Raw genomic sequence first — 23809 nt, 5'->3', positions numbered from 1 at the left:
GATGATATTTTTGTTATCAATACCATATGATAAAAATCTCTTATGCTAAATTTACGCTCACTATCTTACTCACGTTTTCGTATTTACATAATTACAATCTATCTTAGTATATTTACCTTCCTAAGTAGCTTGCTAGGGTTGAATATAGGTTACAAACTTTTTTAAAAATAGAGTAGACACACTAGATAAATTTAGAGTCTATTTAGATAGAAATTGATATAGACTTATTTTATAAAAATTTTAGAGCTTAATTCTAAGTGTTCTAATACATCCCTGTTAAGAGGCAACCGATCCTTACATGCATGAATTCATAGCGGCCACTCAGCCGAAGAGATCTGGCAGAATAGAGATCTGATAGAGTAAACAGTCAACATATGATGAGATCTGATAGAAGAGATCTGGCAGAACATATGGTGAGAACTAAAGGTGTCTAATTCCAACAAGTCAATCATCTCCAACTATATAATTTCTACAAACTTTCATCACCCCTTTCTATCGTCAACACAGTTACTGTTGTGCAGTAGTTGATCATCTTCTTGTGCTGTGTGTTCAAATCTAAACGCTCAATCCTGGGAGCAGTTTTTGATACATGGTAGGCATGCTTGATTCAGTAATCACAATGTGAACTTGTCTGGAGACTATTGCTCCATCATTTCCTTCTTTGGGGATCCCGACTAAGGTCGTGCTTTCTCAAAGTTCTGATGTAATTTCGCATCAGACTGAACTTGTTCGAACCCAGATGGTGCAAGTAATCCCAGGTAAAAATCCCTGTCTTGTGCAAATCATCAAATAATATCCTACATGCAAACAACAAGTCACGGATGAGCGTCGCAAAAAAAAAAAGTCACGGATGAGACTTGCACATAAAAATAAAAAAATGTTTCTAATTGATAGAAATGTCATAACTAATTTCCTTCTGCAAGATGATATGGGAAACATGTGCCATGAATTGTTGTGACCCTCACCTGACTCCGTAGTTTCCTACTGATTCAGCTGACATTATTCCAACATGACGGCGCCCAAATATTACCTGATCAGACATAATTTCCAATGTAAAAGCATAAAACTCTGAATATTTGGGAAGTGCAGACCCAGAACAATATATTAATCTCCTAAAGACAACGTTGAGGATTTTATATGAATGATCTGCATTCCAGAATTGAAGGGCAACAGCTCTGGAAATTTGCAGATTCATTCACAGGAAAGTTACTCTTCAAAAGCTACAAGAGCGTGTTTTTTCTCCCTACAGCAATGGCTACGAGTTATATGTAAATAGATATCTGTTGTTTGGACTAACCAAGAAGCTCAAGACCTACTTCAACATGAGGTGCATAAAGTGTACTAGGAACTTACCTTTTCACCGCCCACTGATCTGATTTTGCTATCAGCTGCTGGGCTGTATACCCTGAGAAACTCTGCTGACAGATGAAATGAGCTACCATCCGCAAATTCAACCTCAACCTGGGATGAACCAGACATCAGTTCACTTCAAAACAGATACACAACCCATACCTTAACCAATCATACAACTAATGCCAGAGAAATTTCGCTGCAAGCTCAAAAGTGTGGCAAATCAAGGGGAAAAAATGACTCTTACAATTTTAAGAACAATATGCACATGCACTAACAAGAGCTCTATTGGGGTGGTTATCATATTTCGAAAATGTGGCACTCTCGTGATTTTGTTGCAAACATGGCTAAAATCATAGACTATAAAATAATCAACAACCAGGATACAAATGTCAAACATATATTCTGTTTCTTCAGCAAACAATCTCGTGTAACGCTGCAGTATGGATGATCTGTCTATCGATGTGACAGTAGTTGCTTGCTAGCAGTTAGTAATTGCCCACTCACAAGATGTACACACCAAATTCTTCCAGATAAGATGCATATGGTCCTAAAGTATGGATGCGATAAGGTCAGATTTGGAAACACCTAGACAACGAAACAAGGTCGGAACTTAAAAAAAGACGCGAGACAGATCAATATCTCCTAACACAGATTGCGAGTTCCACCTTGACCGCAGCATGATCTCACACCAATTCCAGTGCAAATAGGGGGTTTCTTGTCACACATTCACATTTCGGACATAGTACAGAAATAATATTTCGCTAACGAGTTCTCCCCCGTGAACAATAAGGAGCATTTCGTTCTACTCCTATGCATGGCAACCAAAGAATAATCTGCACAGAAGCTCTCCACATTATTAGCAACATTGGCGCAGTCGCAAGACAGCGTTGCCGTGATAAATATCAGGTGAAGAACGGTGCCCCGACGCGCCGTTGTTGTGAACTTGACATTTGAGACGGGAGCAGTACTCTAGATCAAACCAAATCGAACACTAACCACCACACGAGCAGTAGAAAGTCGCAGGAATTAGCTAAGGTCGATGTTCTAAGGAGGAGGAGGAGGTGGTGGTGGTTGTCCGGGAAGCGGAGACTCACGCATTTGGGCGGGCGCAGCGCGAGCTTCGTCAGGCGCGGGGGCTGCGCCGCCGCCGCGTGAAACCGCCGGATCACAGCGCCCGCCGCCGCCGCCATAGACGATTTGGCAAAGGAGAATCCGGTGGAGCGCGAGAGGCACCTGCCGGGCTCCAACTCGTGCCTGCAGACAAGCGGTGTGCGTGGCTTCTCCGGCTCGTGGGACGCCTCTGTGCGCCCCTTGCCGGACAGCCGGAGGAAGGAAGCTGCTCCCGGGCCGCCGCCGACGCCGGAGACGACCGTCTTTGGCTTGGATTGGGCTTTGCGTTCCTTTTCTTTTCCGTCCCTTTCTTGTTGGGCTTTGCGTTCGATGCGCCGAGGGGTGGTTAAGGCTGGGCCTCCGGAGCCCGGCCGCACGGATCTCGTTGCCGTTCCCGCTACCAGCAGGCACCGCGCTGAGGCTGCAACAAGCAGAGCTTTTTTTTATTTTTTATATTTTTTCGATTAAAAATTTAAATAAATAGATTTCTCATAAAAAAAAAAATTAGACGTCTACCGTCCTCTCAGTAGGCGGTAATGACCTAACTATCTCCTGAGAGAGCGGTAAGCAGTCCCACAGACTCTTACCATACTCTCAGAGATGAGTAGGCTTACACGTCTCTGAAACGGCGGTAAGCTACAGTACATAAACACAGTGAACAATACTCTGAAGTTTAATTTCTCTTCTATCTTCTCTATTCAAAATTTAAAATAGTGATGTTATGTTGCTCCAAAAATTTTAAATTTTTTTTACGTGTTACATAATTCATGTGCAACCCATTTTAATTAAATTCACCAAAAATCCTGTGTAGAATTTAAACTAAAATTCTCCAAAAGAGCTACTTTTATAGCTTCTAGCAATTGTTAGGCCTCAAATAAATTTCTAAAAAACTTGTAAAATTCACTAATATTCTTCTTATGTGATGTGATAATTTCTAAAATTATTTTGAGCACTAGTTTTATATATGTTTGAATTCAAATTAAGTTAAAAGAAGAATATCACATGAAATTGTAAAAATACATATAAATGGTGCATTACAAATAAATCCACTTTTTTACCATATAATCTAGGGCTGAAAATAATTTTAGAAATTATCACATCACATAAGAAGAATATTAGTGAATTTTACCATATTTTTAGAAATTTATTTGAGGGCCTAACAATTGCTAGAAGTTATAAAAGTAGTATTTTTTTGGAGAATTTTAGTTTAAATTCTACATAGTATTTTTGGATGAATTTAATTAAAATAGGTTGCACATGGATTATGTAACACGTACAAAAAGTTTTAGGATTTTTGGAGCAACAAAATATTACTGTTTTGAATAGAGAAGATAAGAGGTAAATTGAACTTCGGAGTACTTTTTACCGTGTAGCTTACCGCCCCGCTGTAAGCCTACCTGTCCCATAAAAAGACGGTAAGAGTCTGTGGGATTGTTTACCGTCCTCTAAGAAGCGGTTAGACCCTTACTGTCCTTGAAAGAGTGATAGACGTCTAGTTTTACAATTTTTTCTACGAAGAATCTATTTATTTTAAATTTTTAATTGAAAAATAAAAAAAATAAAAAAAGCTCCAACAAGCATGGCCTCCACGATCTGGCCGCGGAGTTGTTGTCGGGAGGCCACGAGATCTGGTTGCAGATGGGGAGAGGGGCGGATGGAGAAGGAGCGGCGAGGTCGTTAGAGATGGCCATGGGGTCGTTAAAACGTAGCCCATCGCAATGTGTAAATTGCAACAACTATATGGAGTAGCATTTTGCAAGCCCCACCTGTAGAACTGAATAGGCCATAAGTTAGTGGCGCGCGCAGGCACGCATCGTAGATTTCGTAGTCGCGCCGGCCTCGCCGTACGCCGATAGCCGTCCGTGCCGCGGCCCACCAGGTACGAAAGGAACAGGATGGCGCAACCGCCGCGGCCCGCCCACACAGGCATGTTGGCTGCTACAGGCAGGCTTGAGCAGCAAGTTGGGAGTCCAAAAATATTGAGCTCGGCCTAAAGCATTAAATTAAATTATTTTTCAACATGAAATCATAGGTGACATGACCTGACCATAACTCGATTTTGCTGTCCAGTAGGATTTTAGGCCATGCCTAGGAAAGCATTTTAGGTTCGAAATATATTAGGCTTCTCTTCGCCCTAGCTCAGTCCATGCTCTGATCTAACGGCTCGTACGGATCTTAAATGCTAACTCACAACTATCGGTCCATTCCTTTATATTAGGGCACCATCACCACCATCCTATTACTAGCCCGCTTACCGTGCGTATTTCACGCGCAATAACGGTAGCAAGGTACAAACATTACCAATACGAGATAGCAATAAAAAATAGCGCTCCTAAGGCCACTTCAGTTGTCACAAATTTAGTGACCATAGCAGTTCATTACTTACACAAAATACCTTTTAGATCTAAGATTTTTTTAAAAACTTTTATTGTCCTATTATCTTGTTATATATACAAGTTATCCTTTTAAACTCTAAGTTTTAATTAAACAAGTCCAGTATGTTTTTAACGATTGGGGAAATCATAATATATACACTGTTACACAATACCATGTCCAATCCACCCATCAAAGCAGCTACAATGAGTAATAGCGAGTTTCCTTTCAAGGGAGGAGAAAAAAAAAATCATATTTTCGTTGCGGTTCAAGCATGTCCGTTAATCGGATGCCAATCCGCTATTTGTTAGTTTGGTCGTGGGACCATGCGAGCTCGCGAAAAGTCCACACACCTCGCACATTGCACCCGACACGCCTCCGCCCGCATGCTAGATTCGTAGTGGGCCAGCCTGCCCTACGCTGATAGCCACACAGCACAAGCCGTCCATCTCTCTTCCAACGCAGCCGCGGCCTCGCCTCGTCCCATCCATCCACCCGCCCGCCCGCAATGCCGCTCGCGCTCGCGCAGCTGCAGGACCTGAGGGACCGCCTCTCCGACCGCCTCCGCCCGTGGAGCCGCACAGCGCAGTTCTGGGTCCGCGCCGCCGACATCTACACCAGCTACAAGGTACGCGCGCGGCCTCGCTACCTCCTCCTGCTCCACTGGCATGCCTCCGAGGTGCTTGTTGATGTGCCTCTGAGGTGTGGGATTTCGCATGGCCGTTCCAGGTGTGCCAGCTGCGCGCGGGGTTCGTCAAGGATGAGGAGGAGCGGGAGGCCATGTGGGAGCAGCAGCACGAGCTTGGCGCGCAGAAGATGTACTCGCTCTGCTCCGAGCTCGGCGGACTCTTCCTCAAGGTGCTGTGGACAGCTTCCCCTTATTTCTCTCTCCGTTTATCTGCAGGCTTGATGAATTATTGGGGAATTCTCCAAATTCGGATTATGATGTAACTGTAATTGCGCCTGGATTATCCTGTAACTGTAATTGCGCCTGGATTATGTTGTTACTGAAATTGTGCCTGGGGTGCTTTAATACGATTGGGTTGTATTGTCTCTTCCCTGATTGGATTGCTCTGTGACACTGGATTTTGAACAGGCTGCTCAAATTCTGGGTAAACCCGATTTGGCACCGATGGCTTGGGTGAAGAGACTTGTTACGCTGTGTGATAAGGCTCCAGCCACGCCATTTGATGTGGTTAGAGATGTGGTGGAGAAACAGTTCCGAAAGAACTTCGATGAGATATTTGAATACTTCGATGTCGAGCCTGTTGGATCTGCTTCTATTGCACAGGTTCGTGTTTAGGTACTTCTCTTCATCTGTAAAATCTAGGAAATGGTAACATCTGTGCTTTCAACAATTTTTTCCGACTTAGGCCTGTGTATGTATCATTCCCTTCTTTGTAACATAGCACTTTATTGCATACTTACCTGTAACAGATCACTTATGCTCTCACTTATTAAATATTGCTTCATATTTGTTAGGTGCATCGAGCAAGGCTCAGACTATCAAAGACAGACGTTGCTGTCAAGGTTAGGACTACATTTATGTGTTCTGTAAACAATTGTTTTATTATCTTAGATGTGACTAATGTGTCATAGTGGATCTGAAACTGATCAGGTTCAACATCCGGGAGCTGAACATCTGATGATGGTTGATATCCGAAACATGCAAGCATTTGCCTTGTTTTTGCAGAAGTATGACATCAACTTTGATCTGTACTCTGCCACCAAAGAAATGGAGAAGCAGGTTTATTTTCTATTCCAATAGCTTTTCGTTTCTATGCTTGTCATGGTATACTTCTCGACACCTGTTTCTGAACATCAAGGAATATTCAGCCTCTTACATAATTTATTATTTTTCGGAATTGACATTTTAATTATTAGAAACAAGAAAATAGGCACTGTTTGCAGTTGCACCATTATTGAGTAATTACATATTTACATTGACCTTAGGAGACCAGCTGTTTGATTGATTAATCTGCATAAAATTGTATCTCTTATACGATAATACCTCATGTTAACTTCAGTTTTGTTCTGATTTAGGTTGTACTTCTTTTAAGTTTTAGAAAATATTTTGCTGTGTAGCTTGCGTTCTTATTCTTTGTTACAAACCTCTAGACTTAGTTTTTTTTTTCATTGATGCTTCATTGCTTCTGAAGATATGCTATGAGTTTGACTTTGTGCGCGAAGCGAGGGCAATGGATAGAATACGAGAATTTTTACGTGCCACCAATAAGAAACCTCCAGTTGTGGTGCCCCGTGTGATTCCTGGAATGATTAGCAGGTATAGTATCATATCTACTAAGTTAATCAAGTGTTTTTCAGGTCATTTTATTGAATCCTACTTCTGCACCGTATGTACAAGTAGATGCTAGGGCTGTCATTATTTTGATGGATTCAACAGAGCAATTTTAAATCAGTCATTTGCTGATACCTGGATTTTTGAATCGAATGAGATATTCTTCTTTTTCCTTCACGAAAGATTGTTCCGTCGTGAGGCACTTCTTTACACGAAGTTAATATTTGCATTTTGCAGCGTGTTTTCCTCCAGCAAACATTGCATTTATGCTATTGGAACATTTTAGCCTATTGTTTATAGTAAATCTTCCTTCCCCTCTAGGCTTTATATCTGCCATTTCAGGGACCTCGTGTCCCGACTTGTTTGGAATTTGTAGTTCATGAGCAAAGAAATGTTTGTCACAAGTTTATCTGCTGCCATTTTATCACATCAAGATGTCTGATGCTAATTTTATATCATATCTTGTCATTATTCCTTCTTGGGTTGCAAATGTAGGAAATGTTGTGATTTATCCGCTGCAGTAGTGTTAGATAAAATAAACACTTAACTGAGATGTGGCATACTTTGCATAATCAGTATATGAGTTTCTTTTTTTGAGACCAATCAATACATAAGGTTATTCTGTGTTAGTATGAATTAAGTGGGGATTTTTGTTTCTTTGCTTTGTTAGGGAGGTTCTGGTAATGGAATTCATTGAAGGGACCCCAATAATGAATCTTGGCAATGAAATGGCTAAAAGGGGCATAGATCCTGGTGGTAAGATTGCAGCAATGGCAAAGCAGTAAGCCCCTTCATCCCAAACGAGTATGGTTCTCATTTGCTTAGTATACAAAACCTTATGTTAGTTTTATCTCCTGCAGAATCTTTTGTTATGGGTCAGTGCTACAATAAAATTCCATAGTCACGATTAGTAGGCCTTGTAAAATAATTGATAATAACACCATTTTGCAAATTTAATTTGTTTTATAGTGTGTCCTTTAATTGTTTTTAGTGCTTAGATGATCTTAAAAGTACCTATTTTTAATGCAGGAAGATTTTATCAGATCTTACACTTGCCTATGGCCAAATGATCTTGAAGGATGGTTTTTTCCATGCAGATCCACATCCAGGAAACATCCTTATCTGTAAGAACACAGAGGCAAGCGACATTTTCTGAAGTCCTCCCTCCCCTTCTTTTATACGGCAATGGCAGCTTCTGGTTAATATTTTTCTTTGTGGTCCTCTGTTGAGCTGTTAGGTGGCTTTACTTGATTATGGACAAGTGAAAGAAATGCCAGAAGATTTACGACTTGCTTATGCAAATCTTGTAATTGCAATGGCTGATGATGACTTTTTGAGGGCTGAAGAAAGTTTCAGGTATACTCAATTGCATGCCATGTTATTGCTCTGTGTGCAACTATCTGAATAATTGGAGTTTTTTAAGAAATAAAATAAATATTCTATGTTGTTTTGTAACAAAACAATCTGGGCTAGAAAACTAATGACAAGATGGAATAGTGATTCCTGTTTAAAATTAAGCAATATAGTGAAGGGCAAGACAGGATGATGACTCTTGATGAATTGTTATTGGTATATTACTTATTTTGCTCATAGACTACAAAATATTTCAGGGAGCTCGGTATCAAAACATGGACTGTAGCTGATAATGAGCTAGAAGAACTATTTCAATTATCTCTGCGAATGTTCGATACACGATTACCACCTGGAGTAACTGTTATGTCACCCTTTGCCGATGATTCTTCACTTCATAAAGTTGGAGTGCAGGTATAAGACTGTATGATCCACACCTTCAGAATCCAAACATGTAAACAAATAACCTATGTGTTCATCCATTTATTTGCAATTTCTTACAGACATGGGCGATTTCTCTATGTATTTTCTAAACTGCTTCCTTAAATGACTTCTTTCTATTTGTTTCCTTTTTGAAGAGCTTCCCAGAAGAGCTGTTTTCAGTGCTTCGAACAATACAACTTTTGCGTGGGCTTACTGTAGGGATGGGCCTTAGTTTCTCATGTGCTCAGCAATGGAGACCAATTGCTGAGGAAGCTTTGTTAAAAGCTGGGAGATTAAGAGGTAATGGTGTTTTGATCTGCATGACTTGTTATATTCGTCAATCTAATCAGCCTAAATCATGTTCAACATCACTTTGCATATCTATATAATGAAGACATTTTTTTCCTGTGCGTTCGGGTTGAGTAGTTGACTTACTTGAACTTTATGTTGATGCAGCTGCAAAATCAAGAAAGCAAAAGATAAGTTTTCTCAGGAGACTATTTTGATGAAGTAGAGATAGCGATCACCAAAGAATGTGATATATGAACATTCTGCAACGATTGGCAATTGCCAAAGGCTTGAGCCTTCGATTCTTGATTACGGTACATCTGTACACATTCCTTTGCTTTTGGGTGCGTGTTATTTAACTCAATCATATTGTTTAATCCTTGTATGGCAATGCCTATTTTGGCACTTAGACGAGAAATCTTCTTAGTTTGGATTCTCGTTTCTTATTTTGGATTGGATGGTTAGGGATTCTATTGGAAGCTGAGTACTTCATGTGAAGGCGTGACTTTTTCTAAGATGTACAAAATCACCACTATATACTCAACATAGTTGATATTGTGTGGAGAAACATAATACTTCCTCCGTTTGTTTTTATTTGTTGTATTGGGCATATGCGGTCTCGAATACATTCCTTTGACCATTATTTTTTCTACATATATTTGCATATATTATTTAAAAATGTTTAAAATATAATGATTTGAGCCAAACAGGCTTTTCTTGCGTTTCATTTGGTGATTGAATCGAAGGGTATAAGGTTACTAAGGAATGAAAGGGTACAAACAATGAAACAATATCAACGGACTTGCCTAAATGGGCGGTTCATGCTATTGATAAGATACGCCAAGGTTTTCTTTGGAAAGGCAGAAAAGATATCAATGGTGAACATTGTCTAGTGGTGTGGGAAAAAGTTTGCAGGCCGCTAAACCTTGGAGGACTGGGTATTCATAGCTTGGAGAAACTCGGTTGGGCTCTAAAGATAAGGTGGTTGTGGTTGAAGAAGACTCAACCTGATTGACCTTGGGCTTAGTTTCAAATCTCAGTGCACACAAATATCTCTTCCATGTTCGCTATTTCCATCACCACTCAAGTGGGCATGGGTATTCTCTTATGGATTTAGCTCCCAATTTGGTTGCAGCTATTCCAAAGAGGATTACAAAGCAGCAAACTATGGCCCAATCCCTTGAAGATCGCCTTTGGGTTAGTGACATCCAGGGTCCTCTCACAATGACGGTTTTGACTGAATACTTGCAAGTGTGGGAAGTCTTGAAGGAGTTTGAGCTACATCCAAAGGTACCTGATGTTCATACTTGGAAGCATTCTTATTCGGGCCTTTTCTCCACAAGATTGGCATATAAAACATTTTGTGGGAGCCGTTGGATTTGAACCATGGAAGAGACTATGGAAGTCTTGGGCTTCTTTGAAATGCAAATTCTTTTTATGGCTGGCTATTCGCAACGGTTGTTGGACAGTTGATCGTTTAGAGCGCCGAGGGCTTGATCATCCCGAACATTGTCCTCTTGGTGATCAAGTAGATGAGAACGCCCAACATATCCTTACCAATTGTGTGTTTGCAAGAAGTGTTTGGCATCAACTATTTCAGCACCTTGGCCTTCAAATGCTTACCCCTAATCAGATGGTTTCCAACTTCTCAAATTGGTGGAGGCACGCTCATAAGAGAGTAGAAAAGCATCACCGCAAGGGTTTCAGCACATTGGTTATTTTAGCTGCGTGTGTTTGTGGAAACATCACAACGATTGTGTCTTCAACGGTGCTGCTCCGGATGCATACAGGGTGCTAAATGCCATCAAGGATGAGGGTCATCTCTGGTGTATGGCAGGGGCTATAGATCTTAGGAAAATTTGGCCAGGCTGAGGATGTTATTGTTTTCTGGTCATGTGTTTAGGTTTGTCACAGACCCTGTGCTAGCGGTGGAGATGGAACGTAGGCAGTAGTCGTGGAAGGTTGGATGCTGTGGCTGTCGGAGGGTTAACTCCTATCGCAGGGATCCTGAGGGACCCCTTTTTGAGATTCGGCCGGGGGGATGATTCTGAATATGTTTGCTGGAGAAATAAACGGATGTAAATGCAATGGCAGGTGGTGTGGAATGATCTAATGCAGAATGCAGTAAATGCACTGGAGGGATTTTTAGACAGGTTCGAGCCGCACTGAGCGTAATACCCTACTCCTGTATGGATGCTATAAATGCCCTGAGAATGTCTCTCAGGAATGTTGCTGGTTACAAGAGTGTCTGTCTATCCTAGAGCTTCGGGCTCCTTGTTCTTCGGCTTCTATGCTTGTACGAAATGTTCTTCGGTTTCTGAGCAGGAGTCTGAGAGTTCGAGCGCCCTCTGTGCTTCAGTTCACCTTTGATCCTATCTCATTTGTCCGTGCCTGCCGGCTGCCTTAAATACCCGCCGACGGTAGCGTGCCTCGAAAGGGAGAGCACGAGTTCTAAGGCACCATAAATGTAAAGAGAGTCATCATGACCTCTGCGCGAAGTGACGGGGGGTTGAAAACGCGCCCCCCGTCCGGTCTTCGGTTGTCATAATGGCGCTGGCAACGGGCGCCGTGGAGAGGGCCCACCGGACAGCCGCAGAGCGGCCCGGTGTGCCCGTTCGGTCTTGTACGTCTGCCACAGCAGGGCGGCAGACGGGGCGCCTCGGGCCTTGCGAAGCTATCCCGAGGCGCGCCGGATGACGTGGGATGGGACCCGTGCATTAAATGTCCCCACGCCCTTCTGCCAGAATATGGCAGGGACTGACACCGAGCGTGATGGGAGCAGTTGGAGGTGACAGGCCACGCGCGCTCTTAAATGCGGCATCGGGCCTTTCACTGGCTGACACCTCATCGCTGGACCTCTGTGGGGGCCACCGACGGGAGACTTCTTGGGCCGTCGGGGAACCGAGTGCTCGGGGTCACTGTTCACCTCCCCGAGCACTCTCTCCCGAGAACGCCCTCCCTTGATCCTCGGGGAACCGAGTGCTCGGGGACCACTGTTCACGGCCCCGAGCACTCTCTCCCGGAACTACCTTCCTTGGGTCCTCGGGGTACTCGGGTGCCCGGGGAGCCACTGTTCGCAGCCCCGAGCACACCCTTCCCAGTACTCAGCTTTTCTGGTCGTCGGAGGACTTGGGTGCTCGGGGGTCACTATTCATCTCCCCGAGCATTCTCTTCCCGGTCACTTGGTCTTCGCGGATCATCGGGGAACCTGGGTACTCGGGGACCACTGTTCATGGCCTCGAGCGCCCTCTCCTGGGACTTAGTCTTTTCGTACCTCGCGGAGATGAACCCCGCAGGAAGATGCCACATGGCGGATTGCTGGCCTGGCCTCGGGATTCGGGGACCCCTGGTTCCTGATTCACCGACAGTGGCCCTGGACCTCGTCGGTGCGGCTTGGTAGCCGTGATCGGCTATCGCACCAGCAAGGCCGGGATAAGAGAAGGAGAGGGTAATTAAGAGATTAATTTTGCTTGCTTTATTCCATCAGCCGTACCCCTTTTATAGATGAAGGGGGGCACTAACAAACTGCCTAACAATCAAATCCAAATCCTAACAAAAATAAAACAACCAAAGTTTTAACCTAGCTTATCCCCTAAGCAATGCACAAGTAGTTCAGCTAGCCCTGGCATCGTCTTCTCTCAGCCACGTTGCTGTCTGTAGGTTTGGCCCACCGTGACATCTCTCCCCTCCTTTGCAAATAGCTTGTCCTCGAGCTCGTACGCTGGATAATGCTTCTAAAACTTGTCCAGAGGCTCCCATGATGCTTCAGCTACAGTTAGGCCATCCCATTGAACCAACAACTCCTTACGTCCCCTGGCAAGGTGGGCTCAAATGATCTTGGCCAGTTTAGGCAACACACGGCCATGGAGCAAAGGCGGCAAGGAAGCTGGCGAGGAAGGTGGAGCCCCATGGAATGGCTTGAGCATGCCGACGTGAAAGACATCGTGAACACGTGCGTGAGCGGGTAGACGGAGCCTGTAAGCCACCTCATTTACGCGTTCCACCACCTGAAAAGGCCTGAAGTAACGTGAGTCCAACTTGGAATGGTCCTGTACGGAAAGAGACGAGGCATGGTGGTGAAGAAGTCGGAGCCACACCCATTGTCCGACCTCGTACTCCTTGTCGCGGCGGCTGGCGGCGTAGTGGCGCTTGTGGTATTGTTGGGCTTGTTCCAGACGGGCACGAACGTCGGTGATGAACTCATCGCAGTCTGCCAGCAACCGATCCACCGCCAGAAGATGGACAGCGCCGTCAACATAGGAGCGAAGTGACGGTGGCGGCCAGCCATAGACGATCTTGAAAGGGTCGTCTAAATGGAGGTCTGGTACGAGGTGTTGTAAGCGAACTCCGCCCATGGCAGCCAGCGAAGCCATTCACGAGGACGGTCCCCAGTCAGGCACCGCAGATACATGGTGATTATTTTATTCACCACTTCGGACTGGCCATCGGTTTGCGGATGAAAAGCGGAGCTAAGATTTAGCTTGATGTCAGCCAATTGAAAGAGCTTGCTCCAAAACCCACTGGTGAATACTAGGTCTCTGTTGTTGACGATGGAGACAGGCATGCCATGGAGGCGCATGATCTCATCGAAGAACTCCCGCGCCACCGATTGAGCCGTGTAAGGATGGCCGAGGGCTAGGAAGTGCACCATCTTGGAGAACCTGTCGACGACGATGAGGATCACCGACTTGCCATGCATGCGCGATAGCCCTTCGATGAAGTCCATGGAGATATTAGACCACATCGTTGTGGGCACGTCGAGCGGTTGAAGGAGGTTAGCGGGGTAGAGCTGCTCGGCCTTGTTCTTCTAACAAGTGTTGCAGGAGCGCACGTATTCTTGCACCACTGTTCGTGCATTAGGCACATGGAAGTCGGTGCGAAGGCGATGGAGCATCTTCTGAACACCCTCGTGCCCCACGTCGTGTACTGCAGCCAGGACGGTCAGCAAGGACAACGACGACGTAGGGATGTAGATGCGCCCCTTGAACGTGATGAGACCACCCTGAATGCCCATGGACCGCACCGCTCGCCTGCTTCAATTGTGGTTTGGAGCAATTGCAACTTGTTTGTTATCGATACTTCATGGTGGAGGACGTCAAAGATCGTGAAGTGGGTGACAGAGAGCCATGGCAGATAGCTGATCATCCGTGTCGCGATGTGACAGCGCGCTCGCTACCACATTGCTGATTCCCGACTTGTACTCAACATGGAAGTCGAAGCCGAGTTGCTTGCTAACCCATTGATGCTGCGGAACTGTCGAGAGACGTTGATCAAGCAAAAAATTTAAGCTGTAATGGTCTGTCCGTACTAGAAAATGTTGCCCCTATAGATATGGTCTGTAGTAGCGCACAGCCTGGACGAGGTCAATGAGCTCGTGCTTGTAAGCGGCGACTTGGCATGATGAATGGCGATTTGTCGATTGAAGAAGGCAATGACGCTGGTGCCTTGGTGTAGGACGACGTCGAAACCGTGACATGGCGCGTCACACTCCACGACGAACTCGACTCTGAAGTCCGGGAGTTGCAACGTAGGGGCTGATGTCAACACTGTCATGAGGGCCTGGAACATCTGCACCGCGTCGCTGGTATAGGCGAAAGCCTCCTTCTTGAGGAGCTTGGTTAGGGGCTCGATGATATCACCGAATCCGTGTATGAAACGGCGGTAATACCCTGCCAGCTCGAGGAAGGCACACACCGTGCGCACTAAGCGGGGCGTCGGCCAGTCTTGCATTGCTTGCACCTTTTCAGCGTCCATGGACATGCCGGCCTCCGAGACGACGTGGCCCAAGTAAGCCACCATGTCCTTGCTAAAGGAGCACTTGCTTCGCTTGAGGAATAGTTGGTGTTGGCGGAGCGTTTAGAAGACGGTGCGCACATGTTGTAGGTGCTCTGCCTAGGAGTTGCTATACACCGTGATGTTGTCGAAGAAGACGAGGATGAAACGATGCAGGAACGGGCAAAGGATATCGTTCATTAGCGCCTGGAACATGGTAGGCGTGTTGGAGAGGCTGAAGGGCATCACGAGGAACTCAAATAGTCCCTGGTGCATGTGGAAGGCAGTCTTCTCGATGTCGTCCATGTGCATGAGGATCTGATGGTATCCGAACCGTAAGTCAAGCTTGGTGAAGAACTTGGCACCGCGTAACTCATCAAGGAGCTCATTCACGATAGGGATGGGGAATTTGTCTTTGATGGTGCAAGCGTTCAGGGCGTGGTAGTCCATGCAAAACCGCCAGGAGCTGTCGCGCTTCTTGACGAGAATGACTGGGGAGGAGAATGCGGAGGAGCTGCATCGGATTGTGCCTTGTCGAAACATCTCGTCGCACTATCGTTCCAATTTGTCTTTCTGGAGTTGTGCATCGCAGTAGGGCCTCACCGCTACGACCTCTGTCCCAGGCTTCAGATGTATCCGATGGTGGTGCTCGCGGGTCGGGGGCAAACGAGTTGGTTCTTTAAAGAGGTCGTCGAATGCTGCCAGCAACTCGTACATCCAATCGTGTCTCGTGCAGATCAGGGTGGTCGTTGCGCGGTGGTTGCTTGGTAGGCCATGCCATAGGATGTGGCAACTATCGAGCACGAAGGCCATGGTGAACTTGGTGAAATCCCATGTGATAGGCCCGAGGGTACTCAGCCACTGCACACCTAGCACAAGATCGAACTCGACTGGCGGGATGGCATAAAAGTCCAGCCGAAACGCGTCGTCACCGGTCTTCGTCATGTCACAACACATGCCCAGGTTGTCCACACGATCACCATTGGCCATCGTCACACTGATGCGGGGCGAGCATGGATGGGGACGTCTGCGACGACGGCGGCGCGGGCGGCAATGAAATTATGCGTGGAGCTCGAGTCAAAGAGGGCGATCAAGCTAACACCATTGACGTTGTGACCCGGATTGTTTGCGCTGCGCGATGCTCGATGTCGAGGAGGGCGATCAAGCTAATGCCGTTGACGCACGCCGCGACCCGGATTGTTTGCGTTGCGCGATGCTCGATGCTGGTCAGCATGGACAAGGATATACTTGGATCCTTCATGTTGTCGCCATCTTCTGGCTCGTTGTCACACATGGCGAACGAGTTAACTTCCAGGACCAAGAGTTTCTTGCACTTATGGCCAACATGAAACTTTTCTTCGCAATTGAAGCAAAGACCTTCAGCCCGGCGTGTGGCCATCTCTGCTGGTGTCAGGACACGACGTGACAGATTATGGGCCGATGTCGATGCCGACGAGTTGCTTAGAGGCACGCGTAGTGATCTACCCATGGACAGGCGTGTCGGCTGAATGGCAGCGCAATTTGCGTGCCGTTCGTATGATCGGGCCAGCGTCATCACCCATTCCAACGTCTCCGGTGCTTGGAGCTCGGTGTCGACCTACATCGGTTCTGGCAGTCCAGTAGTGAAGATGTTCACCTGTTGTGTTTCCATTAGCGGCCCCGCCCATGGCAATTTCATCAGGAATTGCTCGCAGAATTCGTCCACGGTGGTGGTGCACTTGAGAGCCGTTAGCTCTCTGAACGGATTGGTGCGTGCCGGCGGGCCGAAGCGTGTGTTGACAAGGTTTGTGAACACCAGCCAAGATGGTGTTTCGTGCTCTCATTCCAGCCTATAGTACCAAAGAATGGCCGGTGCTTCCATGTTGAATGAGGCTAGTCAAACTTTGTCCTCCTCAGCGTGCGCTGACCCTGGAAGTACTGCTCGCAACGATGCAACCATGGCAGAGGATTTTCTTTGCCGTTGAAGACCGAAAAGTTTAACTTGTCAATCTGCTGCCAGATGCATCATGATCCGTGGAGAGGGGTTTCTGAGAGGGCTTGCCGAAGATGTCATCGCCGCCCGCCCCCTTGGTCGCGCTGGCAATGGTGTTGCCGTTCTCTTGGTCAATCTCCCCCAGAGATTTGCCGTTGCCGGTCTCTAGGCGGCCGATGGCGATATGGTGAGCGTTTTGTTGCTATTGTAGGTCTTTAAGGGTGGTCAAGATGTACTCCAGTGTGTTAGACTGTTTCTTTAGTGCCAATGTCAAGTGGTTGATGTCGTCATGCATCTGCATGTCATCGTTGCTACCGGACAACATGGGTGTGGCTGGTGGAGAAGCTCTGGACACTGATACCAAAGATGTCACAGGCCCCGTGCTAGTGGTAGAGATGGAACGTGGGCAGTAATCGTGGATGGTTGGAGGCTGTGGCCTTGGACCTCGTCGGTGCGGCTTGGTAGCCGTGATCGGCCACCGCACCGGCGAGGCAGGGACAAGAGAAGGAGAGGGTAATTAGGAGATTGATTCTACTTGCTTTATTCCATCAGCCGTACCCCTTTTATAGATGAAGAGAGGCACTAACAAACTACCTAACAATCAAATCCAAATCCTAACAAGAATAAAACAACCAAAGTTATCCCCTAAGCAATGCTCAAGCAGTTCAACTGGTCCTGGCATCGTCTTCTCTCAGTCACGTCGCTGTCTGTAGGTTCGGCCCACCATGACAAGGTCATTTTATTGCTGCCTGTAGTGTTGTACAAGTTTCAGGGTGTGGTGCGAGTGTGTTTTCGGCTCCCCTAGTTGGGGGCCTTTCTGATGTATTCGGACTTTATCTTCTTTTCTTTTAATACAAAGATACATAGCTTTTCTGCGTATTCGAGAAAAAAATATACCCCCTCCGTTCAAAAATACAAGGCAGATTTTATTTTGGAGAAGTCAAACTTTGGATATTTTGACCAATAATTATTCAAAATATAAGTATGCTAAGTGTATAAAAATGGTACAATTAGATTCATATTTTAAAATGTTTTCACGTATTAGTTTTATAGCTACAAATGATCTATTTTGTGAGAAAACAATTGTCAAACTCTAATTTTGAAGACTAGGCCGCATTAAAAACCTTGTATAGTCTTGAGCGGTGGGGGCACCTTATAAAATTCCAAGCACACTGACAAATCAAATTGCTCAAATAAGACATCTATGCTAAAACTAGGAACAGCATCCGAAAGTTACGGGTGCTTAAATGTACCAACAGAAGCCCAGAAAGATGCATAATCGAGGCGATGCATATTCAGACATAACAGGTAGCTTACAATTTGAACTGAATAATCATCCTGGTTTCAGCAATAGTTGGATAACTCTGTCATCACCAACGGTGATTGCGCTGTCAACATCAGTGTCATACAACAGCATATGATCTGAAACATAGGTGGTGCAATGGTTATTTTTCCACGAAAAGATTCAGGCCCCGGCAAAATTTTCATTTCAATGATGCCCTCCAATGCTTTCTTAACATGTCCAAATATCATATCCACCTCACTAAGCCAGCTATCAACAGTTTCCCTTCGAAACAGAGAGTTAATTTTGTTACCATTCGCATCAACCATTGCTTTGTTGAATTGTCTGTCATCGCTCTGTCTTCCTTGATCTTCAGATTTATCTCAAAATAGGCATCACTAAGAAAAACAACTCCTCTACTTGGGCCAGTTAGAATCAGAGATTCACCCTACAGGTAAATCTACAGAAAATGTAGATATGCCACAAGGGATAAGGTACAAGTCATATATAAATGTATACAATGGTGGCATTTACATATAAAAGAACCTACGTGATAGAACGTTATAATGCCTTCAATAGCAGGATTCCATTATAAAAGACTGATAAAGCAATTATGTGCATATGCAAAAAGGGGGGAAATGTGATGTTTAAGCCATATAGTCTTTCAATTACCTCTGACTTGACAAGTTGGCAATTGTCCCTGTCACGCCTAAAGATGTAGTTACATTTCATAACCAAACCGTCTCTGATTATCACAGTCCCATGCAGATTAATAGGGTAGCCAGTATCTGAGGACATTATCTTCAGACAAAGTACATTTAACGAGTCAGTCTAACTCGTGGCCCTCTCCGATAGGTGAATTCCGTAAAGCGAATAGGGCCATATTATGCTGAGAAAAAAAGGAAAGTGATGTTAGTACGTATCTAGGTAGGAATAATATTGTAACACAAGTACATATTGATACCATATACCAGTTACAAAGGACAAGAAGTTTTCATAGCCTCCAATACGAACTCACATGAGGATTAGTGTTTTACGTTGGGTAGAGCTTTGTAAAATTGGTCAGTGCAGAATGCAATAAAAGATGAAAGTCAATTATGATAAAGGAAAGGCAAACATGACGGAAATATGATTCCAGATGCTATGCATGTCAGCATTGTTGAACAACTATTGGTAATCATCGTCTGGTTAAGCAGGCGTCATAGCACCGATCCACAAAACTATTGATCCTAGGAGCTACCGTACTATGCCGGCCATAGATGTCGATCTACACGGTGGATGGGTGTGTGCAATAGGAGAGGAGGAAAGAGAGTTACAAAGCGCATAGTTTGCATGTTTGAACGCTGTCGATTGTCCCCATTGCCACTTTGGTGGTTTACTGACCTGACTTAGTCGACATAAACTTCCTGCTGGGTTCAGGGAGGCGATCAGATAGATTCAACAAAGTTACTTGTTTGATTCACCAGTGAAACATTTCGCTCCCCCCCCCCCCCCCCCCCCTCATAAGCAGGGCATCTTTCTGTGCAAGACAATCGATCAAGTGCCTTCCATCTCTTCTTACTCAATAGAGGACCATTTCAGTTCTATGGACAAAGAACATCAGTTTCTATTCCTCCATGAAACATTACATTTCCCGTTATAACAAGACCCGGGAGGGGGGGGGGAGATTAAGATACAAGAAATCAAAATCTCCATGATGCAGTTAAATCAGTTAAAAAGGACCTACACAAAATCTGTCAAAGAACAAGCAAATGTGAGGGCCTTATTTATACAATTGTGTTCAAGCACATATAATAGCTTGAAGAGCCGTGAGCTCAACTGCCTGCCATGCGTATGCCGCTAAGCCTGAGCTCTTTATTCATCTACCCTCGCCATGCACACCCATCCACCGTGTAGATCGACATCTATGGCCAGCATGCAGTAGTAGTACTGTATATGCATGCATAGCATGCACGGTGCTGGATGGTATACCTCATTGCCTCTCCGGCGGCCGGCGCGGCAGCTGCGAGCCGGTAGTCTAGCACTTCCAGTAGGACGCGGCGATGATGGGCTTGCCCTTCCAGCCGAGGACGAGGCAACCCTTCTCCTCGGCCACCGTATACCCGCCGCCGCCGGCGTTCTCCTGCAGCCACTCCCGCGCCTTGGCCGCCATCCTGATCGGCACGGACTGGAACCCCGCGCGGCTCATGCGGCGCCGCCACTGGTCCGCGCGCTCGTGCCGCTCCACGCGCGCTGCGCCCTCGCACCCGACCACGTTACGGATCTCCGCGCCGAAGTGGAACTGCTCCACGCGCGCGCGGCGCGCGTCGTAGCGCGGGAGCTCCGCGTCCAGCGCGTCGAACACCGCGGCGTAGTAGTGGAGCGCTTCCATGAACCGGCCCAGGAAGAAGGGCCCGTTGTGACCAGCGTCCTGCTCCACGAGCACGAATGCCTTGGGGGACAGCTTGCGGATGGTCTGGAGCACCGAGTTGAGCGCCCCGCGGCTCTCCTTCACCACACAGTGGAGCTCAAGGATGCTGTTGATGGCCACGGCCTCGTCGGCGCCAATGCCGAGGTCGTCAGTGTGAAGGCTCTCGAGGCTACGGTCGATGGCCCTGAACTCGAGGCGCATCCCGAGCCCCTCCGCGTACGCCTCCAGCTCACGGCCGATGGCTCTCATGGTGTCCATGGGAGCGCCGACGCCGGTGACGCGCACGCGAGCCGGCTTGGCTCCCGCGCGGGCGGCGAGGCCGTCGAGGAGGCCGCGCCACTGGTGGCCGTGGTCGAGGCTCAGCGTCATGCCCAGGTCCACCACGTGGACATTGCTCTCTCCCTCAAAGGTTTCCAAGATGGAGGCGTTCGCCACGAAGTGCGCGAACCGCAGGTACGGGCACAGCTCGTAGGCCAGCGCGAGCGCCTCGCCGCGCGCGCCATCGCGCCGCCCGCACGACGGCGGGATGCAGAACGCCATGCTCGCCGGCCCCAGCGCCGGCGGGTGCGCAAGCGCCAGCCGGTCCGCCAGGCCCTGCACGAAGCACGACGCCACGCGCTGGAACGCCGTGCCGTGCACGGGCGCGCCGGACTGCAGCTCCCGCAGCAGCGCCGCGGCCTGAGCGCGGTCGCGGCACGCCACGGCCTCGGCGCAAGCGACCAGCAGTTGTACCAGCCGCATGCCATCAGCGCCGCCACCTCCCCCGCCACCAGCACCACCACTATCCCCCATCCCAACCCCCACCTCGCTTTCCTGGAACGCCACCGGGGACTCCATGGCCTCCATGGCCTCGACCTTCTGCTTGCAGCTCTCAAGAACGTCCCGGAACCTCTGCTTCCGGGCGCGCGACGACTCGGCGGTGGCTGCGGCAACGTCGGCACGAGCCAGTGGCCACAAGTTTTGGCAAGGCGAGCTGAGGTAGTCAACCTTGGTAGCCTTGGAAGCCCGGCCGAAGCAGAGCTCTAGCTCCTCCCCATCGAATGCCGCCGCCTGCTCAGTGCCGTTGTAGTAGGGAAAGCCCAGTCCTGGTTCAGTGCAAAGCGCAGCATCCTGCTGTGGCAGGTGAAGATTTTGCTGGGAGGAGCAGTAGGGCATGGTGAACGAGTTGGGCTTCGTCCCGCATGGCGGCTCAGATGCGCCCATGTGTATTTGAGCTGCACTCGTTAGTTAGGCCCTCCTGCATTTATAGAGGTAGGGGATGACTTGGTTTTTTTTTTGGCTTCTTTCTTTTGAAAGAGGTGAGTTGGTTTAATTAATTTCCATTGTTTTATTAACAAACTAAAAATTGCTGCGTTATACAACTCAGGTTTGCCTGCACCACTTTTTGTTAAGTATTGAAAGACTTGGCATTAGGCTCATATATTGTAAAAAGGAAATATAATGTTAATGAAATATGGTGCAAAAAATCATAATTGTTTGGCTGAAAGAGACTAGTACTGTTAATTGGTAGAGAGTGTGAATATACACATAAACCACTCAAGTTCAACTATTCTTTGATGTCAATTTAAGTGTCTATTTTTTTTAATATCAAAGTCACCTAGCTTTTGGTAGGTTGATTGAGACCCTGTTTGTTTCCTGCTTCTGCTTCTGTTACTGGCAGAAATCAGAAGCCAGAACAAACAGGGTTCTGGAGAAGTGGTTTCTGGAGAAGCCAGAAGACTGCTTCTGAGGAAAATGAACTAAACCTGAGAAGCTCGCTGAGATATGTTTTTCTGAGAAGCTATGTGTTGATAAACTAAAAATTTGTTGTAGAAACCAACAACCTATTTTCAAAAGCAACTTTTCAGAAAAACCAAAAGTATAGCTTTTTAGAAAAACTCAAAAGCAGAAACTCGAAGAAACAGACCCTGAGTACGATGAATTTAATATCAAAATTATATATTTTTTCTTAGATTGGTCGAGTTTTTGAAAGAGATTATTACTCAAGAATTATTTGGCTCTATTAACTCCTGCAATGGCGTTTAATTTTTCGATGGAATAACAAATAAATCGTGCACACACATGGATAGTAGTGATAAGTTCCAAGACAGAACGGAGGATCGCGTTTGCAGCACGAAAGGTGTCCCAAGGCAAAGGGGTTTTAGTCCGGTTTCGCTTGGCTGGAGAGAAAGCTGTAAGACAGACGGCGCTAAGCTGTTGAAGATGCAGTAGCAATGTGAATAAATTACAGGATCTTACCAAGTTATAAGTAGTGCTAAGTTAGTGTAGCGCGCAGAGGGGACAGATGAATTAGTCGCGTCGTTAGGATCAAAGTTTCTTGATCTTTAGTTAACTTTTCTGGTCATCAGTGCATCGCATCCGACAGTGTTCTTCGCTAGTTCAACAGATAAGCGGACAGATACATACAGGGAAAATTAACCCATTGTGTTCAGTATATATCCAACTGATTGATCAGCCAACCTGCGAACCTGCGCTGTTGGTAACTGTCAAACAGGATAGTAAAAATACTGACCAGAATACCTGACGCGAAACGATAATATAAAGTTCACAAGAATCTTGTAAAACGGACACACATCTGAAGATTAATCAAGATGCTGCGTTCAGTGTGTATATATCAGGAAAAAAAAATTGGTCCGGTATATCTAATATATCCAATTTACCGGATTTACTAGTGAACCCGTTATAAAAAATTTACCATATTTACCAGTATTTTATTTATAATTTACTTGAATGTTATTCAGTATATCTAATAAATAAATCATGTTTACCCGTGATCTACGGTAAATTTTTATTTACTGGTTAAAAAAATCCTAGTATATATGCAGTGATGCAAACTTGCAAATTAAGTGCGTACATGGATCAGTTGATCTCGGCAAGAAGGGACGAAGATCTACCGCGAAAACTCTCTCGCCGGCCGTGATCGCCCGCAAGAAGAGAGGTTAATGTCCAGCTGCACGCAATCGGGCACGCATGCATGATTCGCTATCGGGCTCGCAGAAAAATAGTGGGCGATATTGGGACCCTTTCAACGGAGACGTCACCCGCGACGCCATCTCCGTTGGGAGCCACCGGCGCAGCCGCGCTCGAGATCGCCTCCGACCGACCGGGTCGAGGGCTCGACGACACCGACGATGCGCGCATGTGGAAGATCGATTAGTTTTGCACGTTAACTCTCCT

The 23809-nt window shown here is 46.4% G+C and overlaps 3 protein-coding genes across 4 annotated transcripts; 1 reads left to right on the top strand and 2 right to left on the bottom strand.

Moving 5' to 3' along the window:
* Window positions 1–307: 307 nt before the first annotated feature.
* LOC133926808 (uncharacterized) lies at window positions 308–2877 on the bottom strand. Its single transcript, XM_062372919.1, has 4 exons — window positions 2448–2877; window positions 1354–1461; window positions 966–1030; window positions 308–797 (listed from the first exon to the last, which is right to left on the bottom strand). The coding sequence occupies exons 1-4, from the start codon at window positions 2541–2543 to the stop codon at window positions 650–652; spliced, it is 417 nt and encodes a 138-aa protein (XP_062228903.1). The 5' UTR covers window positions 2544–2877; the 3' UTR covers window positions 308–649.
* A 2419-nt stretch (window positions 2878–5296) lies between these two features.
* Window positions 5297–9848, top strand: LOC133926795 (uncharacterized). Of its 2 annotated transcripts, XM_062372898.1 has the most exons (12): window positions 5303–5464; window positions 5566–5694; window positions 5933–6127; window positions 6319–6366; window positions 6455–6583; window positions 6996–7120; window positions 7806–7916; window positions 8165–8273; window positions 8373–8491; window positions 8746–8899; window positions 9064–9208; window positions 9365–9848. In XM_062372898.1, the coding sequence occupies exons 1-12, from the start codon at window positions 5345–5347 to the stop codon at window positions 9412–9414; spliced, it is 1434 nt and encodes a 477-aa protein (XP_062228882.1). In that variant the 5' UTR covers window positions 5303–5344; the 3' UTR covers window positions 9415–9848. The 2 variants fall into 2 exon arrangements, with proteins under 2 accessions (XP_062228890.1, XP_062228882.1); XM_062372906.1 differs by lacking the exon at window positions 9365–9848 and having other exon boundaries at window positions 5297–5464; window positions 8746–8939; window positions 9064–9204.
* Window positions 9849–20239: 10391 nt separating this feature from the next.
* Window positions 20240–21835, bottom strand: LOC133886107 (GRAS family protein RAD1-like). The gene has a single exon (XM_062325840.1). It carries the CDS (start codon window positions 21833–21835, stop codon window positions 20240–20242), a length of 1596 nt encoding a protein of 531 aa, XP_062181824.1.
* Window positions 21836–23809: the final 1974 nt, after the last annotated feature.

This window comes from Phragmites australis, chromosome 1, assembly GCF_958298935.1.
Source record: "Phragmites australis chromosome 1, lpPhrAust1.1, whole genome shotgun sequence".
NCBI lineage: Eukaryota > Viridiplantae > Streptophyta > Magnoliopsida > Poales > Poaceae > Phragmites > Phragmites australis.
The sequence above is the reverse complement of the archived record's forward strand: the minus strand, read 5'-3'. Positions and strand labels throughout refer to the sequence as shown.